General features: G+C 44.1%; 1 protein-coding gene across 2 annotated transcripts in view; it reads left to right on the top strand.

The window, feature by feature from the left end:
- Txl (Thioredoxin-like) overlaps positions 1 to 19029 on the top strand; it is a 44994-nt gene extending 25965 nt beyond the window's left edge. For both annotated transcript variants that reach the window (XM_065445927.1, XM_065445928.1), the window contains exons 7-8: positions 12646 to 12750; positions 18798 to 19029. In XM_065445927.1, coding sequence (XP_065301999.1) covers positions 12646 to 12750; positions 18798 to 18827 — 135 coding nt within the window. In that variant the 3' untranslated portion in view covers positions 18828 to 19029. The remainder of the gene's footprint in view (positions 1 to 12645; positions 12751 to 18797) is intronic.
- Positions 19030 to 21547: the final 2518 nt, after the last annotated feature.

Here is a 21547-nt window from a genome sequence, read left to right as displayed (position 1 = left end):
TCCTAGTGAACATTTCACTTTGTTTTCGGCGTTAAAGGAGTGCTGAGTGCGCCGCAGTAGCAGGAATTGTCACTGTGAGGGCTCCGTGACGTTTGGCTGTAGCCAGGGTTGCACACACAGCGGCCGAAAGCCGCAATCTGCAGACTGGCGCCATGTCGGCCGGGTTCGCCTCTGTCGGTACAAGGTTTGTCTGGCTCGACAGCACTGGTCGAAAAGATGATGTGACACGAACGGAGGGAGCAGGAACAATAGAAGCACGTATTTCGTGAAGTGCCAAAGCACGTGTGAAGATTGGGCCGTTTATAGCCACCAGTATGTATGCAGTTCGCGCTGGATATGTGGTGACGCACTTCACACCATTTTCAGGGCTGTCAGTCTAACCTGTACACGTGATCCTGGTGCTGATCACTAATGAGTCATCCGCAAGCATTCTGCAACAGCTTGCCGCTTGTTAACAAATTGGCCAGCAGTGAATATTCATGACGGCCACACTGCCTAGGCCATTAGGCCTAATCGACACTGCTTCACCGGGCGTCGGTGACTGAAGTTATGGTTTGCAGCTGAATCGACGCAGATCTATTTGCAGCAGCTACCCGACATTCAAGTCCTGGCTTGCCATGCTGGCTTACCTCATTCTTGATGTCATTTGTATGCCATAACATATAGTGGGCAGAGTGTCGTCAAGATCTTGTTGTGTTCTTGAATCAGTCGTTCAATTCTCTGTCTAAATTATTTAGCAAGCCGCCACAATCAATTTTTTCTGACAGTGAATGTGAGCCTTGGCCTATTTTTGTCACAAAAATGAAACCCGAATGAAACAACAGTGTATTTACAAAAGATAATGCTGTCACTCCCCCTTCAGCCAAGCTGGATTGAAATTAATAAAGCGCTGCTGCTTTTCCTGACACATCTGTAATGGCATGTTCACAGAGAAACGGTCTATCGTGCAGAGCTGTGCGATAGCCTCAGGGTGTCAACCAACCGGGAAAACAGGGAATTCTCTGGGATTTTGAATAGTCTGAAAATGCTCAGGGAAAACTCAGGGAATTTGTGCTTCTGTAAGGGAAAATTAGCTGTAATTTTTTTTAAAGGGAACGAAAGTTGCGGTAATGCTGGCTCGTGTCACACAGAGGAATCGTAACTAATCGTCTTTGACGCGTCTGTGTTGTCGGCTGGAAGAGTTTCCAGTGTATAGTCAACGACTGACTTTCCAGACGCCCGATAATTCGGACGGCTTTACGGCACAACCACATACTCCACAGAGTCAATACATAGGAACGGCTGAAATTTCGGACACAAGAAGCCTTCGCCGTCCGATGGTATTAACTTTTTGCCATGACCGCAGGTCCGAAACGGCATTAACCAAAGCCACCACTGCTGCCATTTGACATTCTCTATTAAGCTTCTTGCCATTATGTGCCGTGTTTTTTTATTAAAAGAATAAGCCACTGTCAGCAGTGGCATTGTCTTCTTCGTGGTCCTCGCAATTGGCTTCGAAGCTTGGAAAGCTAGGCACACTGCATAAGGCGGTTCCCGAAAGTCAGCTTCGCCTCAATACAGAAATATTACGCGGAGAAGCATAAGTGTGGGAAGGGGCAATCGCATGGCACACAGTATTATGTATTCCTTAATTATACGCGCGTGCACCCACCATCTCCTGTCACAGTACAAGCACTGATATGCCTAATAAGTTTACTGTCAAGGCCTTCAGAGCTGTTTCAGATGTGCTTGTGGTGACTTGAGCTCTTAAGGGCAATGAAAGACATGCATTCATTTTTTTTTTAATTGCCCGACTTTTGGGATGTTTTCGCGGCTCCTAGGCAGTCCAATAAATGGGACGTTGACTGTACAATCAACCAAGAGGATGCTTCAAATGGTCCGTAGGGCGAACATGCAGCGCAAGGAGGATGAGAACAGGAAGGACCTACGCATTGAGGAATAAACGGGAAAGGAAGTGTGCTGCCGCTTCTTCGAAGGAGCTTGAGTTTAAAAAGAAAAGTGTTGGCTGAAGCCGAGATGCAGGTGCCCCTCTATCCGAACCAAAATAAACTGTTCAAAGCAGTTAAACGCAACACTGAGGCGGTGTGCGCAGGCTGAGAGTATGTCAGGGCACATCATTCTCTTGGGAACAACGCGAAGGGACACGGATGAAAGGGAAAAACACGACAACACAGGCGCCCGTGTTGTTGTGTCTCTTCCTTTCGTCCATGTCCCTTTGCGCTGTTACCAAATGTACGATGAATCCTAACCAACTCACCCACCTTGCTATCTTGCTTCAGTATATGTCTGGAGAGGAGGTTGACTTACCAGCTGTTGAGAGAGAATCTCACTTGTAACAAAGTTCGGCCTTATGCCAATGAGCTTGCTATTAGTTGTTAGAAATAGGTTATGTTCGAAAATATTGGTTTCTGTATGCATATCCATTTTGTTCATATTTGAGAATGTTATATACTCGATTTACAATGGGTTTTACCATTTTTTCTGAAGATATTTTATTCGCTTTGCTTTTTAGTAACCACTCCCTTCAGTTTTCTTCTTGAATAAAAAGGAAAACACTACTCCTTAATATTCAAACTGTATTAGGCCATTTTTCTTTAATTACTATTACTTTAACGTGCTTACGAGAGAGTGAAAGCATTGGGCAACATGGTGTCAGCCCGTCTTGACATAAAACAAAGTCCTGTGTCAATCGGGGAATTTCGCAAATGCACCCAGGGCAAACCTGGAAAACTCAGAGAATTTAGAGATGTCAACTTGGTAGACACCCTGTAGTCTGCAACAAAACGGCCACATTCACTCTGCATCTCTCATTGCGCACAACTAAATGCTCGTCGCCACTTGCCACCTCTGAGAAGATGCATTGAGGCTCGCCAAGTCTAGTTTGTTTTGAATTCATGGTTAATGCAGGAGTACTATATAACAAAAAAAAAAACATGAAGTAACAGTACACACATCAAGCGTAGATATATTACGTGGGCAAATAAGGTAAAGAGCTTTGTTAATAATCAAGAATTGCACTGACATCTTGTTTGGCTCCGTGCCGCCTATTGTCTATACCTTTAGGTATAGACAATCGCTCAAATCATGAATCAAGGTAACTCCGCTTATGGAAATATTGCCTATCGTACTAGCTGGAACAAGCCCTCTTTGCTCACTAAACATGGATTCATATTTTTAATTCTTCACTGAATGTCGTGAAAAATGACTTTTGTTGCCCCACATGGCAAAAGCATAGAGATGCGTAAGTGACCTATCACATGATCGCCTGCTAGTGTACGCACTTCCTGGTCATTTTATTAGTATTAAAATGCAGTACGCTTTCTTATATTCTAAGCTTTTCTAACTTACAATTTCCAGACAAGACTTCATTTGTAGTGAGTAGCTTGATGTTTTGATGACTTTGCTTGATGTTTTCAATGAGTTGGCTTGGCTCGTCTATTGGCAGAATAATGATACTGGGCATGAATAATGATGCCAGCCATGAGGTAGGCGTGTACTTAGGGAAAAATGTGGTGCGGATATGAGAAAGGTCTGTAGTACAACAACGTAAACTTATTGTACTAGCTTTTTATTTTCAAAAGGGGTTGAAAAGGTCAAAATATAAGTGGCTAACCACAGTTGCACTCACTCCTGTGAAAGCAGAACTGTGGGCAGCTTTCAGAATTTGTGAGTCAGGCTATGGGCGTCACTCTAACGTCTCGGCATTGCTTGAGGAGGGACTCTTTCTTTTTTAGAGGCTGCTCAGATCGAAAAATTCTGCTGGCAAGATATCCACACACTTCTAGGAGCAACTGCTGCAAGTGTAAACACTGCCGGGGTTGAGCTTTTTGTTTAATCATAATCGCTTGTCAGTCCCTTTAACATCACTAACACTTACACTGTTGCTACTATGACAGCATGCTAGCCAAAACACCACATTGGCTGTGCTCGCAGCTACAGAGGTACTCAATGACTGCAAATCGCTGCACTCGGATGTCCTGCACTATCTACACGACGTCAGTAATGCTCACTGGCACCGTTGCATCATACCTAGATATGCACAGCTCATATTATGTCGCATTTGTGTTTGCAGACCAATTAACTCTTCGACGGGCAGGAATGATAACGATATTACTCTCCAATGCAACAGCACAGAGAAAAGAAGAATGCTACATATACTCATGGCGAAAGCCTGATTCGGCTCGTATAAATACTGCAAACAAACACGCACACATACGCATGCTCAACCCCCGACTATTTTAAAGGGACACTAAAGGCAAATGTTAAGTCAAGCTAAATTGATAGGTCAGTGCTTGAGAATCTCTAAGGCGTCAATATTATCGCAAACAGGGCCTTAATAATCCAGAAATTGAGGTAAATGCAGGACATGATTACAGACTCCCCTGGTACATTCAAGTACTTGCTCGATGACGAAAGCACTCCTCAATTAAATTCTGTCGCTAGTATTCAACCACTCATTGCACAAAGCATCCTTGTATTATAAAACGAAATAAAATGCGAACTTGTCCAGTTCTATTTCATTTTTAGGAAAAAGAGCTCATTTAAATTACGCTTGACAATGACGCAGACGGTCAGAAGGTTTCGGTTTCGTGTAGTGCTGCACTGGTTTTACTGGCTCGCACAAATTCCAAGTAGCAGAGAACTTATCTTCCATCTGATGTTGTGGGATGCCCAAACGTTCTACGCCGTTTGGCCAAAATGCAGCTGCAGCTGCGAATCCACCGCTGTGCCTTGGCTCGGTACCGCCGTCTGTCGGACGTTGTTTTACTCACCGACTTGCCGCAAAGAGTGGTGATGGCGTATGCTACGTCACCACTCCCTCGTTTGGGTGGCGGCAGATTTGAACTTCAAGAAAAATATTCGGACCCTTCAGATGCAATTTTCTCGTAAACTAAGTATTTTCTTGGCACGAAAGAGGCGTTGAGAGGTTTCTTGAATGGTATTTAAGCAGTCCACGTCAACTTAGTATTTGCCTTTAGTGTCCCTTTAATGCACAAAACTTCCATGTACTACACAGTGCACTTGTCTTGCAGGCTCCTCCTCACTCAAACCACTTCACAAATGCACACACAAGCAAATATACAGTGAACCCTCATTTATAGTGAAGTGAATGGGATGGTGAAAAAAATAAGACATAAGTGGTAATTTGATAAAAGCAACTACAGTTGCCGACCGTTTATTCGGACCTCACGGGGACTGCGGAAATGTCCGAATAAACAGGTGTCCGAAAAAGAAGATTAAGAAAAAAGAAAGGAAATCCTTTATTTCCATGCACTTATTCGGGCTCGGCAGTAGGCTTGAAGAAATCGTGAATGTGCCGTTGCACGCTGTGCCGTTTACGTGCAGTCAGATAAGCCTGAATCTCAGAGAGGGTCGTACTGTCACTATAGGCGGCTAAAAGCACAGTCACTGCTTGTACATGCGACGGCAGCATAGCACATGGTGCATCATCTTCCGATTCGAAGTCATCGTCCGGCGGTGCAGCAGAAACCTGACGAATGATCTCGCCGTCGTCTAGGTCTGCGCATGTCAGTACAGCAGTATTAGCACCTGTGAAACTGTCAAATGAGACGGTGTCCGGAATCGCAATGCAACCACTGCACAGGTCTCGGCAGAACATTGTCGGCGTCAGTAGGGAGTACATCGGAAGGCGACAAATCCTAGGTCTCCCGACACCCGCTTGCCGGCATTCCCCAGCGCAGTCTGCACTGGCACTGTTGGCGCCATTAGACACTTGACGTGTTGTTTCTGTATGCCACGTTGCATCGCCGTCACCAGTCGCACAAACGAAAAACGAGGCCTACTCGCAGCGTCGTACATGAAGAAAGAAACAAATCAGCTGCTGGATTGTCTTGACATAGCTTACTAAGCTGGGACCGGAACTGCTGTAGCTATGAACCAGGCAGAAATGATGATGATGAGCGGGGATTTGCAGTAGCGCCACTTCGTGGAGCAGCAAGGAGGCTCCGTTCAAAACAAAAATGGCATTCAGCAAGTCGAACTATGTGCCGGTCAGAGTCGGTGCATGGTGCTCTTAATCGAGTTGGCTCAGGGAGTGTCCGAAAAATCAGACGAGAGGTTGCAAGGTATTCGAACCTTCGGCAGTCGTTATACATTATGGTCTATGGGGAGAATGGCGGTGCCACGAAGCAGACCGAATAATCGAGCATGTCCGAATTTTTAGAGTCCGAAAAATTAGTCGGCGACTGTATTCCATGAAAGCTAAAAAGTAGTGCTGAAATAGCACGACTCCACCAAAATGTAATACGGGTATAACGTGGCGCATTTTCAATCGCAGTCGAGCCAAATCCGGATCGAATTTCTCTGTAGCCATCGGCCCTTTTGCACAAGCTGCAGGAGGTAGCCAATAGGGTCTTGGTTGGGTAACTTTGGGCATGCGGAAGGCAGCATGGAGTAAAATTTTTCTGTTCTGTTGCACCTTCCATAGCACCATGACGGCAGCACCGCTTGCAGTTGATAACGTGCGTAAGCAGCATGGAGTAGAAGAGTGCACCAATGGAGAGGGTCGATGGCCCACTTGGCACGAAGAAGCCCCGTGAATAAAACTATGAAGGTAGAAACATCCTTTAATATTGCTGCCCGACCAAGCAATCGAGGGCAGGTAAGGAGGTCTGGTGCTCATCTGTTTGCAAACGACGGTTTACTGCGCTTACAAAAAATGTGATTGGCCATGCCTGCGCCATTTGTAAATGGCTAATGCGAGCAGCTTCCATGCCCATCCTGTCCGCTCTGTCATAATCCCACATTCTGATTGGTTGGCGACAAGCAATGCCCCTTTCCAGCGACGAAAATTGGTCTCAGACGAATCAGCACAAGGAGAGATTTTTGCTGTCACACGACATTGCCTGACGTCATTTTTTCAGTCACCGATGCTGTCTCTGACGGGAAATTTTCAAGTGTGAATGGGGCCTATGGGCGGTGCAAGAAAAATAAAACCTTGAGGAGACAGACATGCAGTTGAACCAGTTTATAATGAACTCAATAGTTCCACGAAAAGTGGTCGTATCAGTAGTTCGTTATGTGTAAACTCACCCTTCAAAATGCACAAAAGTTTACGAAAATGAAGCTGGCATTGGCAGTTGTGATTGACATTGCCCTAAAATCAGATTTTCAGTGCCTTTATTCTTGTTCCGGTACTTTCCCACATCTAGCTGCAAGTTATTGTTAAAACGGCATTTGAAGTAGAAAAACAGCGTTGTATCTCTTTTTAAATGGTGCCTGCCCAGTTCCAATCACATGCCATTTCGAAATTGTGAGTGCAGCCGCTGCCATTTTATCTTTGAGGACTTGTGATATGCAGTTAAATATTGTTACTATAACAGAGTTGTTAAAATCAGCAGTTTGCTTCATTATATTGAAATTCTATCTTTTATGCAAATAAGCACGGTCACTGATGGATTTTTCTTACACAGAAGGGGCCACAATGTTTTCGGAATTATCAGCGAACCGGAAAAAGCTAACTTTGTTGAGGAAGAACAATTGTTTTGTTGAACTTGAGACTCACAACGAAAGATACGATTTCATATTGTGTCGGCGATATGTTCACATTGGCGGTACAAAGCAAAGCCAGCCACACTTTCGCAACCACTCTGCCCCCATGGCAGATAGTGTCACACACAGTGAAACAGCGCTATCATGAAAAGCGCCAGCAGCAGGGAGCGAATGCTTCACCTATCTCTCACTTCAACATGGCTCCGAAACTTGTGATTAAGCAAACTCCAGCATTACTAAATACATGGGAATGCAGCACACGATGCCATGCCATTTCATCTTGCCCAGTCATGGCAAATAGAGGAGATTACCTCTAAAACAGGGCATGTGGACTACACATGCGTTCAGCCACGCTAGCAAAGGAGACATGTGCCAATTTGATCCCTGCTGCGGCAATGGCGTGCACTTGATTGTGCTACCATAAGCTTGCTTTCTCCCCTTTCTCCTTTGCTTGCTCATGTGGATAGTTGGATCCTTGTTGCATTTATACTGCAGCAGGGTCGGTATAACGTCGAGCTATTCCAATCTGTTCTTATTCCAAACCGGCCCTTAGCACTCCTTGATAGGTCAAAGTGGCTCGGGCTCTGCCCATATGGGTGTGGCACCCGCTCATATGGGCTTGACCCAAGCCATTCTGACCTATCAGGAAGGGCCAATGGCCAACTTGTAATAAAAATAGATGGGAATAGTTTTACATTATAGGGGCCCAGGAGGCGTGCCGCTGGGTGTCCAGTTCATTCACACTTCCTTGTTTCAGAACTTCGCATGCACCCTCCTTTTAATCCGCTACAAGGTTTGCTGTTTTTTAGAACAGCATGGCACCTTTCAAAATGTTCGTTATATCTGGATGCAGTTTCAATGGGCAGGGTCAGAAAATCGTAAATTTAGTAAAATGTGATCGTTATAAGTGAGTTTGAATGTACCAGCTTTTATTTTACACCATTAGATGTTGTGGGTTCTGTCAGCTCTTGACCCTTGTGTTACTTTCTCTTGCATCCCTTCTTGTCCTCCCATTGACTTAATTCTCTGCCTTCGTCACTGCTTTGTTCTTGTAATTAAAGTGGACTGTACACCTAGCTTTCTGCAGTCCCACCATTTCAATATATCCAATGGAGCATACATTACTGATGGCACAAACTTGAATTGAGGCATGCAAATTATTTAGAGGGGTGTAACACTCATAGGTAATGCACACAGACTAGTCTATACTTTTCGAAGTGCAGAAGATGCTACAAACATGCACAATTGTTACTAATTGTGACAACTCAACTTGTCGAGGTGGCCATATCGAAACTCTCCAAATGTCTCCAGGCATTGGCTTGCGCGCGATAAATTCATAATTCCTTATATGTCACTTGTCAATGCATACGCCCGTGGCATAATGGTTTGAATATTAGGCTTCTGTGCTAGAGATGCTGTGTACAAATCCTGGCGTTGGAGAATTTCAGTAATGTTTATTTAGTTATTTGTCATACAGCATTTTGTTGAAAATAACAAGTTTACAAAGTCATGAATCCATTTGCAGCCAGAAAGACAAGGTTTAGGCAGATCCATATGCAGTCAACGTCCAATTTTCTGGATGCCCTATAATTCGGACTCCTTCACGGTACCGTCAGGTACCCCATAAAGCCAGTCTATAAAAATGCCTGAAACTTTGGATGCTCAAACCCTTTGCCGTCTGATTTTTCAAACCTTTTACCCCTAACTGCATGTCCAAAGCGGCATTCATTGCTGCCATTTTGATTATCTCGCAGCCTCAAACCCCAAAGCTCGCACGCCGATCAGCTAGCTGTAGCCAGCCACGTCACTGCGACCACTGTATCGTATTGAAACCTCAAACCAGCGGCATGCCAATCTGTCGGCAGCTGTAGCCAGCCGTAGCTATGAACATAGCCTTTTGTGTTAATCCAAATGCTTTTTGGTTAGCTTTGTGATAGGTCCTGCGATCGTGTTGTGCTGCTGTGCGCTCTCTTCAGTGTTCACTTTAAAGCACCCTGCTGTTTGGGGCTGTGCTTTTCATCAAGCGGATTCAACACTGACAGTGATGATGCCAACTACATCTTCGTCATCTTCGCCCATGGCCTCGAACCCAGCAAATGCCTACTGTAGGCTGGCAATGTAAAAGAAAGCGGCCATCATCAAGCAAGTTTAAAGCGGCCAGTGACAAGCCGATGTGGCCAAGGACAAGCCGATGTGGCCAAGGACTTCGGAATTTCAAAGCAAACAGTTTCGAATTTCCTGAAAAACAAGTTGAAGATCTTGGAAGTGGCCAGACAGTCAACCGGGGCTCAAAAATATAATGGGAGTCTGGGTGCTTACCCAAAGCTTGAGGAAGCGCTCCTCGTGGGGCTAAATACCATGATCGCTAAGTGAATCCTGGTCTCGCGTTACGTCTTGAAGCAAAAGGCAGAGGCTGTCGCACTTCAAATGAACGTTGAGGAATTCAAGTTCAGCAATGAGTGGCTCAGAAATTTAAAGAATCGCAATGACCTGATGTTCAATAATATGTGCAGCAAAAGCGGTGCTGTTGACAATTCAGCTGTTGTGCAGTATCGGAATGTAACGCTGCATTTATTGTTGCAGAAGTTTGCGCCTGAGAACATATTCCGCTGCGATGAAACTGGATTGTTATAGACAACGCTCCCACAGAAGATGCTTGCATTTGCTGGTGACCTCTGCCATGGCGGCAAACACAGCAAACGGCGGCTGTCCCTCCTCGTTGGCACCAACATGTCAGGCAGCAAGAAGCTTCCGATAATCAAAGAATCCAAGGTGTTTTAAGGGCACAACCCTACCTGTTCGATACGAGGTCAGTAAGAAAGCCTGGATAACACAGCAGTTATTCGAAGTGTACATTCGCAAGTTGCAAAGAAGGTTTGAATAGCAGAATCAAAAAGTTCTGCTCTTTGTGGACAACTTTGCTGCGCATGACCACATCAAAGATCTAAAAGCTATACAGGTAGAATTCCTGCCGCCGAATACCACGTTACTCCTGCAGCCGATGGACCAAGGCGTGATCCGCAACCTAAAGCTTCTTTACAGGTCATGCATGCTCAACCGCATAGTGCAGTGCATAGACAGTGACAAAAGCTACACTGTTGACCTAAGGTTGGCTGTTGGCATGCTTGCGGACTCGTGGAAGACTGTTACACAAGAGACGCTTCGCAACTGCTTTCACCACGTTGGCTTCACACTTGGCACCGAGACGGCTGACTCGCCCGGAGAGAACGACAGCGTGTATGATCTATCTCCTTCCATAGACTTTGGTTTCGACGACCTGGGCACCGCTGACTTTTCTATTCCAGCCAGGGATAACTTTCGAAGGATTCGCCGACACCGACAAAGATCTCAAACTCTGTGCAGAGTTAACCAATGATGAAATCATCCGTCAAGTGATGGTGGATTTGGGCGACTCCGACACTGAGAATGAAGAGCCACCACCTGCATAGCCGACGAGGTCTGAGTTGACTTGAGTACTTAAGATGCTGTGATCAGTGTACAGCGATGATATGACCCTGGCTGAAATTGAAGCAAACATAATCGCGTGCAAGCAGAACACCATGCAAAAGAGGATCAACGATTTTTTCGCACCACTAATGCAGTAATAGGCAATGTTGGCCCAGCTCAAAATAATGCCGGCGACATTGACGGCACCCATTGATGGATTTTTATTTTTTATTTTTATAAACAGCTCTTTTCAGAGCCACCTCAGTGATGCATTGGCAGAGTTTTGCAAGTCTGATAATCCATCCTTGACCCCTTCCATCCAAGAAATACCAAAAAAATTGTGTTTTCTGCATGCTTATGATTTTTCTAATGTTTCCGCGGTCCTTTGGGAGCCAGAAAAGTGTACGGTGACTGTAATTCTCATAATTCCCATGCTGGCTGAACCGTCCCCGTTGCAGCTTCTGCATACACAAGCGCCAGAGCTCCTTCTGCTAATTATTGCATGAATCTCGGCAATAGAGGTGTGCAGCTGGCGCTTGTCTGACGTCTACTCGCTTTGCTCTTTGCACCTACGTTGGCTGCGGTAGGGGTGCAGTGTGAATCCCTATCCTTCGACACTTTGGCTCTGCTGGAAAGATGCGACACGTCTTGTCTCACCCGACCATGCTTTTCTCACACCCTTGCGTGCAGCAGCGTAGAGGTATTCTCCTGCGTTGCGCCAGGTTCTTCACTGATCGCATTACAAGCAGCACACAGCCCAGATGGCAATTTTGAAGACTTGGGCATAAGCCCTGTTTGCGAAAACAAGTATGCTGCCACGAGCAACTGCTGCACAGTTGAAACGTCGTTCGCTACCCATCCATGCGGGTGGAGAGACACGGGCGATGGCTGGCACGCTGGTATCTGGCACAAGCAACATCACAGAAACATCACTCCCTAGCCCACGGCACAGCAGCTAGATGTGGTATTTTGTGAAAAATGCATTAAATTCATTATTTTGCACTAATTTCTGCCTGAAAACAAGGTTGTGTCAATTATTTTCAGCACCCAAGCTTTCATTTAGGCTAAAAATCTCGGCGGCAAAAGTTTTGTACAGTATCCCTTTAAGATTGCTCCAGTGGTGGGAAGAATCGAAGCGATGTTACATGTGTTCCTTAAGCACAGCAGCCTGACACCATAGGACTGCATCATGAATGGCCACGAGGTGCAAAGGATTAGTTCTCAGCCTTAGCATACACCGGCACGCCATGCATCTTGGCTGCCATGCAAAAGGAAAAGGAGTTATCACGAACTTTGCTGGCACGCCGCTAGATGGCGTAACATGTCCAGAGGGAAGGACAAGAGAAAGGCCAGGCTAGGCCAGCTGCTGTACATCTCTTATACATAATGCATTTCGGCATTGACAATACAGTGTGTCACTACGTTCCTCAAATGCTAAAAGCACTAACATCGGCAGTCATCATCAGATATGATCTGTTGGAATGTTTTTCTCTGTTTTTCTTTGTCTCTAAAGGCTAGTAGAAGATACGTGATGATGGGTGATGTGGTTATCTCACTACTGTTTCGTACCAATGTGGTGATCTTATGAAGGATCTGTGGATAATTCATGTTGTGCCCAGTGTCACTGTATAAATTGTTTATTTATGCAGATAGGAGAAGCGGTAGTAATCCCATTACCATTTTCAGATCTTTATCAAGGACAACCAGGCAGGAACAGAAACCACGCGCGTCAACTACCTAGTGATCTATGGCAGCCCAATCAACGCTACGAACATGGGAGATTTCAAACGAGTAAGTTTGGTGATGCATTTGTATACATTTGCAAGCATCCACTGTGTGTATATATGCCATATTTACTTGATTCTAATGCATCTTTTATTGTACCATGCACCCAATTTTTCACAGACAGAAATGAAAAATGTGAAGTACTACAATGCAAAGTGTTTATTAAAATCGAGTAACTACGGTGTTGAGTATATTTTTTATTAGAGGTCAATATTGCTTTTTCAAAATAATTGTGCTAATTTCTGAGGGGCCAATCTATAACAACGCCATAAAATCTTGCTCGTGCCTTTGTGAAGCCATTCCAGCTCTTTACCTGAATTCTTTCTGGTTAAGCTTGAAAGTGCCAATGTACAGTAAAATTCCCATAATTCGAACTGCTCTGTTGGTCCCAGCAAACTCCTGCGCATTTAACTAAAGAAGAACTACCTTGAATTCCAACTCCAGAAAGTACACAATGGTTATTTTGAACAAAATTTCTCACTCCCGTGGACCACTTTTAAGTGAAACCTGAGCCAGAGGCAAAAGTTTAATGCATCGCTAGTTGAGTAAGGATGTGCAGAAAGCGGAGACTTTACCGTTGCAGTGTGTGCACCCTGTTTTCCCATCTGGCTTAACAGGAAGGGGCCCTTATGGTCTGCTCTTGATCATGTTACTGGGCGCTCACCTACCCCCCCCCCCCCCACCCCCCTCCTAGCATGTGCTTGATCATGCTCCTACGCATGCTATCCCTTGCCCTCCCTCACTCACTCTCCCAGCATGCTCACGTCATCTCCAACACTGGGCACGCAGCAGCGTGCATTGAGTTCAGCTCATCCTCACATCCATAGCAAATGGCATTTGAGGTACAATCTTATCGCACTTGTGCTTTTAGGTAACTTAGGACTCATCTGGCACATGTCGCATGCTGATGGAGGAAAGATAAGACTTTCAGTGCAAGCCCAGTGACGAATTTGATTTTGTGTGCTGTACCGCACAATTGATTGGGCGCTACGTTCAAAGGGGCTCTCCTTGGTTTGAACTGTCTTATTCTAATACATTTCTAGTCTCTTTGGAGTTCGAATAGACAATAGTCTGCTTTACAAACGAGAGGAGCTTGTGATGGTGGCAGTTAGCTGATGGCTGACTAGGCTCGCTATTGAAATTGCACCCTGGTACTGCTGTACAGCCATTTGCCCACATATTAATACAGTAGTAGAACCCCATTGATATGTTTTTCAAGGGGCTGTGGAAGAAAATTGTAACAGTGAGGAAGGCTGTAGTCACCACGGCAACATCAGAAACAGCTCTTAATGACTGCCAATACAGTTATTAAATGTCTCGGCGCTCGTGCTGTGACTGGCTACGGCACATACATGCATGTGTAATTAAAAGGCACATACAATGTTATGTGAGTGTGGCTCCTTTTCATTCTTGGTGTGCTTCACCAAAATATTTTGTGTATGCTTCACCACCGAATGCAGCTCTATTGCAGCGAAGCTGACTAAAGACATTCGCGATTCTGCAACGTCTGCAAAACCCTTGCCAGCCCCAAAACAAATTGAAGCCCTGCACTCGACGGATTTAGCCTAGCGTGCAGGTGCATAGTGTGGGTTAGGTTTTGCCTGTGCACACTTCTTCGGGTGCTTTGCCAACGCCTCTGTGCACGTTTTCTCCCAATATGCTTGTGCAGTGCCTGGCTTGTCCAACTTCATCACTTATTGCAAACTTCGGTCCCATGTTGCAATGCATACATTCATTGTCTTCATAGCAACATGCGAGAGCAAGTTTCCCTTGGCATTGCTCAGTTTGCGTGACAGCCACATTCAGATGCATCGTAAGATGCAAGGACATTTCAGAATGGTGATGCATCAAATGGGAACATAATAAATACATGAAGGGTGTCTACCAACCGAGAAAACGGGGAATTCTCAGGTATTTTTAATAGTCTGGAAATAATCCGGGAAAATTCAGAGAATTTGTGTTTCTGTCAGGGAAAATTAGCTTTAATTTTATTGAAAGTAAACATAAGTCACGCCAGTGCTGGCTTGAGTAACAGAGGGATCATAAGGGATCTTATTTTGACGCCGTGTCATTGGCTGGAGGAGTTTCCAGCGTTCAATCAACGACCAACTTTCCGGACGCTTGATAATTCAGACGGCTTCATGGAACCACCACGTACCCCATAGAGACAGTGTATAAGAACGTCTGAAATTTCAGATGCAAAAACCCTTTGCCATCCGACTTTCCTGACTTTTTGCTGTGACCACTGGTCAGAAATAGCTTTAATAAAACCCCCCACTGCCGCCATTTTGATTACCTCGCCGCCTTGAACCGGCGCTCTCGCATGCAGATCCGCTGGCAGCCGTAGCGACTACCACGACAAACGCTATGCCTAGGTGCTTCGACGTTTGCTGTTAAGCTTTTTGCCTGTGGGGCCTTGTTTTTCATTGAAAGAATTCGCCGCTGTCAGCAATGGCATTGACTCCGCCGTTGTAATCCTCCATATTGGCTTTGAAGCTCAGAAAGCACGGCGTGTTGCATAATGCCAGGTCCCAAAAGTCAGCTTCGCCTCAATGTAGAAATGTTACTTGGTGAAGCATAGGCAAAAGTATTGCGCTGAAGCATAACAACTGTGGGAAGGGGCAATTGTCACGGGACACTGTATATATTCCTTAATTATACATGCGTCTACGCGCCATCTCATGTCGCAATACGAGCACCGATATGGCTAATAAGTGTATTGGCAGGCTTTTTAGGATGTGCTTGTGGCATTTTGAGCCCTTAAGGGCAGTAAAAGACATGCATTCATTTTTTCGAACTGCCTGACTTTTTGGACGTTTTCGCGGCCTAGGGAGCCCAAACAATCGAACGCTGACTGTAAAACTGACCAAAAGGATCCTTCAAATGGTCTGTGGGACAAACGCGTGGTGGAAGGAGGACGAGAACATAAAGGACCTATGCATTGAGGAATGAACGGGAAAGGAAGCACGCTTCTACTTCTTTCAAGGAGCTTGAGTTCAAAAAAACAGTGTTGGCTGACGCCGAGATGCAGGTGTCCCTCATCCAAACCAAAATAAACTCTTCAAAGCAGTGAAACGCAACACTGAGGTGTTGTACATAAGCTGAGAGTATGTCAGGACAGTTGAGGTTGACGCACCAGCTATTGAGAGAGAATCTCACTTGTGACAAAGTTCGGGCCTCATACCAATTCTCGTGCAAGCCATAGAAAAGCACATAGCAAGATGCTTGTGGTGATCTCGCTTGGGCGTTTATTTTGGATTTCTCAAGCTGACAGGCGGCCACGGCAGTGCCCGCATATCGCTTGCCGCCTGCGATCCCTCTTTGCAGTTGTTATAGCAGTGCCATTTTTTAATGTCGACAGCCGCGGCTTGTTGCATGCATTCATAGCGCCCAGGAAGCAGTTAAATGAGTGAACACAATCTGCAGCCGGATGGAGGAAGGTGGTGGGGAGGGGCACTGGCCTCCCCACCATTATAGTTTTCTCACATCAGCTCTGCTATCCCTCTATTTTGATTTTTTTCATGCAACCCGGTTATAATAATTGTCGGTTATAACAATGGAATTTTCATGGCACTTGAATATTATTATAAGTGGGTTCAACTGTATGCTTAGACTTCTGGAGCAGAGTTGGCTCTTCAAAAATGAAGCCCAAGCCGGCGTAGCTGCCGTAGCACAGTGTGGCGGGTGTTCGTCATGCTTATTGAGTCTACGCAGTTGTGATAATGTTTGATTCATTGTGGCATACTGTCCAAGGGCATTACAACATCTTGTCAGGTCATAGCTATACCAATAATGTAATGTATACGCCCCTGGTATAACATTCTGGCTTTAACATAAGCTCTTGTTGTTTGCTCACGACCAGACATTGTGCACATGTTTGCTTTAGTTGAGAACGATTAGGGAGGAGTTCGTACGTACACATGTAAAATTTACATGTCAAGTAGAAGGTGGCACGTCACTGTATGTGGTATTATGTATTGTGCCTGTTGTCTCGGGTTGTGCACATGGTATGCATTTTCCACAACTTTCTCTTTTTTTGGTTTGCACATATCACGGAATGCCTTTGTTTGTAATAAAGAAAACAGTGAGATAGGTGTGCAAGAAAGACAAGTTCGATATATGACAAAAAGAAATGGAAGGGTTTCAAGTGCAGCACACATCCAGCCAGAACTATCTGGTAAATAAAGGGAATTGAAATTGAAATCCAGTCCACTACACCTCTGCCTGTCTTACTGGCTTCCTGTTTATTCACAAATACTTGCCAACTCTCCCAGCAAAACATGTATAATTGCTGCAACTCAAGGGCATTGTACTAGCTCCAATTACAAGATTGCATAGTCCTATAATGTTTTGGATACTCCGCATCACTAAGAAATCTAATCAAGCACATTAAGAGTGGTAACACTGCTTTCAAAGCTTGTATTATGTAGAAATCAATTGACACTAGATGTAATTTCCAAACTGTGCTTGTAGTGAACCAATATACATTTTTGAAAAGCTCCAGTGTCACTCAAATGTTTTTTAGGCTGCTTCTATACGTTCGTGTAGCATTCATGACTGATATTTTTGCTATCTGAAAGCTTGCAACTGGGTCAGGGCAGCATGTATGTTACATTAACATATGTTCTTGATGTGATGGGCGAGTGCTACCAATTTCTTTAGGTGCATATAAATTATGAGAGGATGTCCACAGTCATTATGCAAAATAAAAGTGAGGCGTGCAGACAGGACACAAGAGTAGAGAAGTGGACAACACGAACGCGTTCGTGTTGTCCACTTCTCTACTCTTGTGTCCTGTCTGCACGCCTCACTTCTATTTTGCATAATGAATCCTTACCAACTAGCTCAGCTTTCTGTCGTTCTAAGATCCACAGTCAAGTTCAGTAACGTGACCTCTGAATTCAGTATATAAATATCAAGTGTTTCAGAATGCTAAATGCATAATTTGCTGCGCATTTCTTGAGAAAACGATCTGTCATTGTTGGGTGAAAATTGAAGAGCTCTTGATAGAGTATTGCGAATAAAATAAGGGCCTTTTCGGAACTACTGGGGGCAAATAAAAAATGCAAAGTGCAGTTTCTCCACATGTCCACAGCCCTGTAATGGCACTCGTAAGGGATACAACAAACCAATAAAGGAAGACTGGTGGCAACATATAGTCAGAAGTTTCTGGTGGAAAGTGTATTACGTCTTTATAAAAGCTAGCTGAAAATGTTTCTCGCCAACCAGCGGTAATCAAGGGTGACTATTACGCAGTCATAGGAAACAAGAAAACATTTGTAATCAAACACCCACCATGGTTGCTTGTGGCTGTGGTGTTGAGCTGCTGAATATGAGGTCATGGGATCAAATCCTAGCCGCAGCGGCCGCATTTCAATGGGGGCGCAATGCGAAAACACCCATGTACTTAATTGGAGTGCATGTTGAAGAACCCCTGGTGGTCCAAATTATTCCGGAGTCCCCCCACTACGTTGTGCCTCATAAACAGATTGTGGTTTTGGCACAGAAAACCCCCATAATTTAATTAATTTTATAATTTAACAGTGAAGAAGTGCAATTGGCAAAGCCTCTTGCTGCTTGCTTTTATAAAAGCCTGCAGCAGTAGCTGGATGCAGAAACCTTTTCTCGTCAACAACACACAATTTTGAACTGATATAAATCTGAAAGATGTTTCTTCTCAAGTTTTTATTGTGGAACTATAAAGGCAACTGAATCCTGCACGTATTCTGTGGCCACCTATGCTAGGGACACATCCTGTTGCCTCCAGCAATATGGCCACTGAGGCATCACTTGCTCACATAGGCGCAGGGACTGCCACTCCAGATGATTTATATAACCTCCTTGATGGCCACTTGATGGATAGTCATCGTAACGAAGTTACCAAGCTTGCCGTAACAGATGAAGAATGGTCATAATAGGCACCATGACATTTAAACATATTGTCACTAATTACACACCTATCATAAGAAAGATTCCTAATTGCAATCACATAGTAAGGAAGGATGTGCTGACAAATTTAAAAGTAACTGGTCAATCATAAATTCTTATTTCAGGTGGCTGGAAAGAAAGGAGAAAGTCATTAGGAAGCAAGAAGAACATGCCTTACACTGGAGTGGCCTTGTGATTTACCGCTTTGCTTTAGTATGCAATTTTTGGGGGCTGGAGAAGCATCACCGTGAGCAGGATTTTCAACGTGGCATCAGCTCAGGAAAGGGTGCCACAGAAACTCATTCTGATGCACATGTACATTTAATGCTAAAATAAAGCGTTTTTCAGGGCCTTTGACTTCCTTCTCTTTTGGTCAGCAACAGCTGCACACGTGAGCTTTGATTTCTTAAGAGTACGGACATGACATTTCTTCCTTGTCATTTGTTGGTTTCTCTTTTGCAATTAATAAAGGTTTATACATTCAAAAACCCTTGAATAAGTACTGGGCATTATTGCAATGCCCAAAATAATTTACTGTAAGGTAATTGACTGTACTTGTTTTTACAAACCACTTTTCGTACGCAGGACTGGGACATACATCATAATGTCACAATCCATTGGTTCACTCCGTTTCGGCAATTGCTGTAGCTGCTACACACAAACGCAGCCACAAGATGCCCGGTCGGATACGAAATACAAAGTGCATTCGCAACAAGCCTATCCAGCCACATGATCATTGCCATTACAAGATCGCGACAGAACAAGCTGTTTCCTCTTCACAACTGTGGTGGATCTACGAAGAATTCGGTGGTTTGCCCATGATACGTGGAAACTGTTTAGAGCTTTAGTTTAGTGCGTAATGTAACAGTGAGGTGCTGCTTTCAGTCTTTGACCTCGAAAGCTCAATGAAAAGAAGGTAACATTGTCAGATAGTGGCAACAAGTCACAACACGTGGTTCGTAGCGATGAATTGCAGTCTGGAGGTAATGGCAGTACACCTGAAGTGTGAATAAAGGTCCATTCTATGAAGGTAAGTTTTGCTGGTTTCAAAAGGTTGGATGTGCATTCGATTCTTTGTTTAGTGGCTGTAATTTAATTTTCTTCGTGTTTTTTTCTTTGAAGCCATAGAAATTGGTGCTGGGTGCCTTAGAATCGGGCAAATACTAGCAAATGAGTAGGCTGTGTGTGTTTAAATGTTTTTGCTGCATCCTGTTCAATTTCGTCTGCTAAATAATTCAACTATTTTCGTGGTACCAACTGTCAGTCTTGAATTAACGGGAATCGACTAGTTTCAAAGGTCACTTCAGTCATGACAGTTGAGCCAATTAGTGCAACTTGGTCTCCTGGCGTTTAAGACTATGGTTACTTGAAAGCTTCATTATGTCTCAATTACCTTGGTGTACCCTACCTTCAACTGCAATTGAGCTTCTCAATTTATTTCCGTTACATGACCCACATTCACACTGACATTGCCCAGAACTTCAGTGGGCAACATCAAATTTTACTGGGCACCTTACTCAACATTTTTCCAAAAAAGCCAATTTTCGAATTTCAGCTTGAACCGCTTGTCAGCACATCCATTATCACGGGGAATGATTTAGGCACCAAAATACCTCTTTCTAAGACGAGTGAGAAAATTTCCCTGAATCAAAATTTTACTGGCCTTACCATTTCCCCCCAAAAATCAATTTTCGAATAGCTGCTTTTTCTTCGCGTGAACTTGCGAGCACGTGGACTTTCATGAATAATTTAGGCACCAAACAACCGCTTTTTAAGGTAAGTGAAAAAATTTTGCTGCGCTATAGCCTTACCATTTTTCTCAAAAAAGGCAGTTCTCAAATGTGTGCTTATTCTTCGTTTGAACCACTTGGGACCGCGTGCATTATCATGGCGAATGATTTTCACGCCGAACAAGCGCTTTTTCAGACGTGAGAAAATATGCCTGAATCGAGGCATATTTTTTTCGTAAAATCTTGATTCGTGCGAATCAAGATTTTACTGGGCTACAGCCTTACCATTTTTCCCAAAAAAGCCAATTCTCAAATACGTGCTTATTCTTTGTGCGAACCACTTCTAACCACGTGCATTACCTCGAGTAATGACTTAGACGCCGAACAAGCGCTTTTTCAGAAAAGTGAGAAAATATGCCTGAATCAAAATATTACTGGGCTATTAATCTTACCATTTTTCCCAAAAAGGCAATTCTCAAATATCTGCTTATGCGTGTGAACCAATTGCACCCACGTGCAATATTATGAGGAATGATTTTGACGCCGAAAAAGCGCTTTTTCAGACAAGTGAGAAAATATGCCCGAATCAAAATTTTACTAGGCCTTACCATTTTTCCCAAAAAAGCCAATTCTCAAGTGCGTGCTTACTCTTTATGCGAACCACTTGTAACCACGTGCATTATCTCAAGGAATGATTTAGACGCCGAACAAGCGCTTTTTCAGACAAGTGAGAAAATAGGCATGAATCAAAATTTTACTGCCTTACCATTCTTCCCAAAAAAGGCAGTTCTCAAATATGTGCTTATTCTTCGTTTTAACTTCTTGTGACCGCGTGCATTATTATTAGGAATGATTTAGACGCCGAACAAGCGCTTTTTCAAGCAAGTGAAAAATTTTGCCTCAATCAAGATTTTACTGGGCTATAGCCTTACCATTTTTCCCAAAAAAGGCAATTCTCAAATACGTGCTTATTCTTCGTATGAACCAATTGCGGCCACGTGAAATATTCTGAGGAATGATTTTGACACCGAACAAGCGCTTTTTCAAGCAAGTGAAAAAATATGCCTGAATCAAAATATTACTGGGCAATAGCCTTACCATTTTTCCCAAAAAAGGCAATTCTCAAATACGTGCTTATTCGTTTC

This window comes from Dermacentor albipictus, chromosome 4, assembly GCF_038994185.2.
Source record: "Dermacentor albipictus isolate Rhodes 1998 colony chromosome 4, USDA_Dalb.pri_finalv2, whole genome shotgun sequence".
In the NCBI taxonomy this organism is placed as follows: domain Eukaryota; kingdom Metazoa; phylum Arthropoda; class Arachnida; order Ixodida; family Ixodidae; genus Dermacentor; species Dermacentor albipictus.
This window is presented reverse-complemented; position numbering and strand designations above follow the sequence as displayed.